At 41.9% G+C, this 1,164-nt stretch overlaps 1 protein-coding gene across 1 annotated transcript; it reads right to left on the minus strand.

Moving 5' to 3' along the window:
• Positions 1-682: 682 nt before the first annotated feature.
• Positions 683-1,018, minus strand: TM35_000841090 (uncharacterized protein; the record flags this gene model as incomplete). The annotated part of the gene is made up of 1 exon (XM_029031419.1): positions 683-1,018. One exon carries the CDS (start codon positions 1,016-1,018, stop codon positions 683-685), a length of 336 nt encoding a protein of 111 aa, XP_028877290.1.
• Between the last annotated feature and the right edge of the window lie 146 nt (positions 1,019-1,164).

The raw sequence follows: 1,164 nt of genomic DNA on the forward strand, positions 1-1,164 counted from the left end.
GTCAGCAGCAATTGTTTCAATTTCATTCTCAGTGGTAACAGCAAATACTTGAGCTTCATCCACAGCCTTTAGAGCAGCCTTGGCGGCTTTCTCGCACTCCGCCTTCTGCTTTAAAACCTCCTTAGCCTTCTCTTGTGCCTACACAATAAGTCTTGAGATACCTGATGGTGTTGATGGAGCAGCATGAGTCACACCCACACAGCAGAGCACAATGGCCAACAGACACAACACACGGCACGGCAACATGGACATTCTTGCTATTAATATCACTGAGGATCGCTGGAATCTGTGTCTGTATGTATGTGTGTAAAGAGAGATAGAAAGAGAGAAAGCAAAACACCAGTACACCGCTATTACTACACACACGCATATCGAGTCAAGCAAGAATGTAAATAAAATAGATATATTAGGGAAAAACACCCATTATTCAAACATAATAAAGAAACATCACCTCCAATCCCATAAGAAAAAAAAAAGATTATAAACGAATTGAATACTATTTGGTAACATCGCAGAGATAGCCCCACAGACAAAATAATAATAACGGACAATGTACAAACCTCTCTCTGTGTTGGTTTCTCCCTGTCCCCATTACAATTTGCAGTGTCCACAGAGGAACAAGCAAATTATATGTTACCCCATTCACAAATAATGTGAAAGCAAACAAAAAAGAAAAGAGATATCATTTACCAGAATCACACAATTGCAGAGTGAAACACAGCACAAGGAGCACAGCAATGCTCTGCTTACAAGTATAAAAAAGAAAAGAGATTAGGTATATCCACACAAATTGATGTACCCTAGCCCAGTGGGTGTCATCGGAATTAATTTTCTCGGTGCCCAGTGTACTGAATACAGTAGCAATTATATTATCATTATTAACAGTAAACAAGTGATTACCCACACTCTCTGGATGGACCCCAGCACAGTGCTCAGCACACAGCCATGCAGCCCAGCACAGAGAGCAGCAGCAGCAGGAGTGGAACACGCAGTAACGCAGGGCTGCTGCTGCCGTCATTTAGTGCCATACCACTGTTATTCGCTGCACCGTTGAGTAAGGCATCGAGATTATCTCCGTGGATATTATTAGTGGCAGTAGAACTAGAAGGCTGTTTTTGTTTTTCTTGTGTTTGCTCCGTCTTATTTCCTTCTGTATGGCCTTGC

Source organism: Trypanosoma theileri, assembly GCF_002087225.1.
Source record: "Trypanosoma theileri isolate Edinburgh chromosome Unknown TM35_Tth_84_V1, whole genome shotgun sequence".
Classification (NCBI taxonomy): domain Eukaryota; phylum Euglenozoa; class Kinetoplastea; order Trypanosomatida; family Trypanosomatidae; genus Trypanosoma; species Trypanosoma theileri.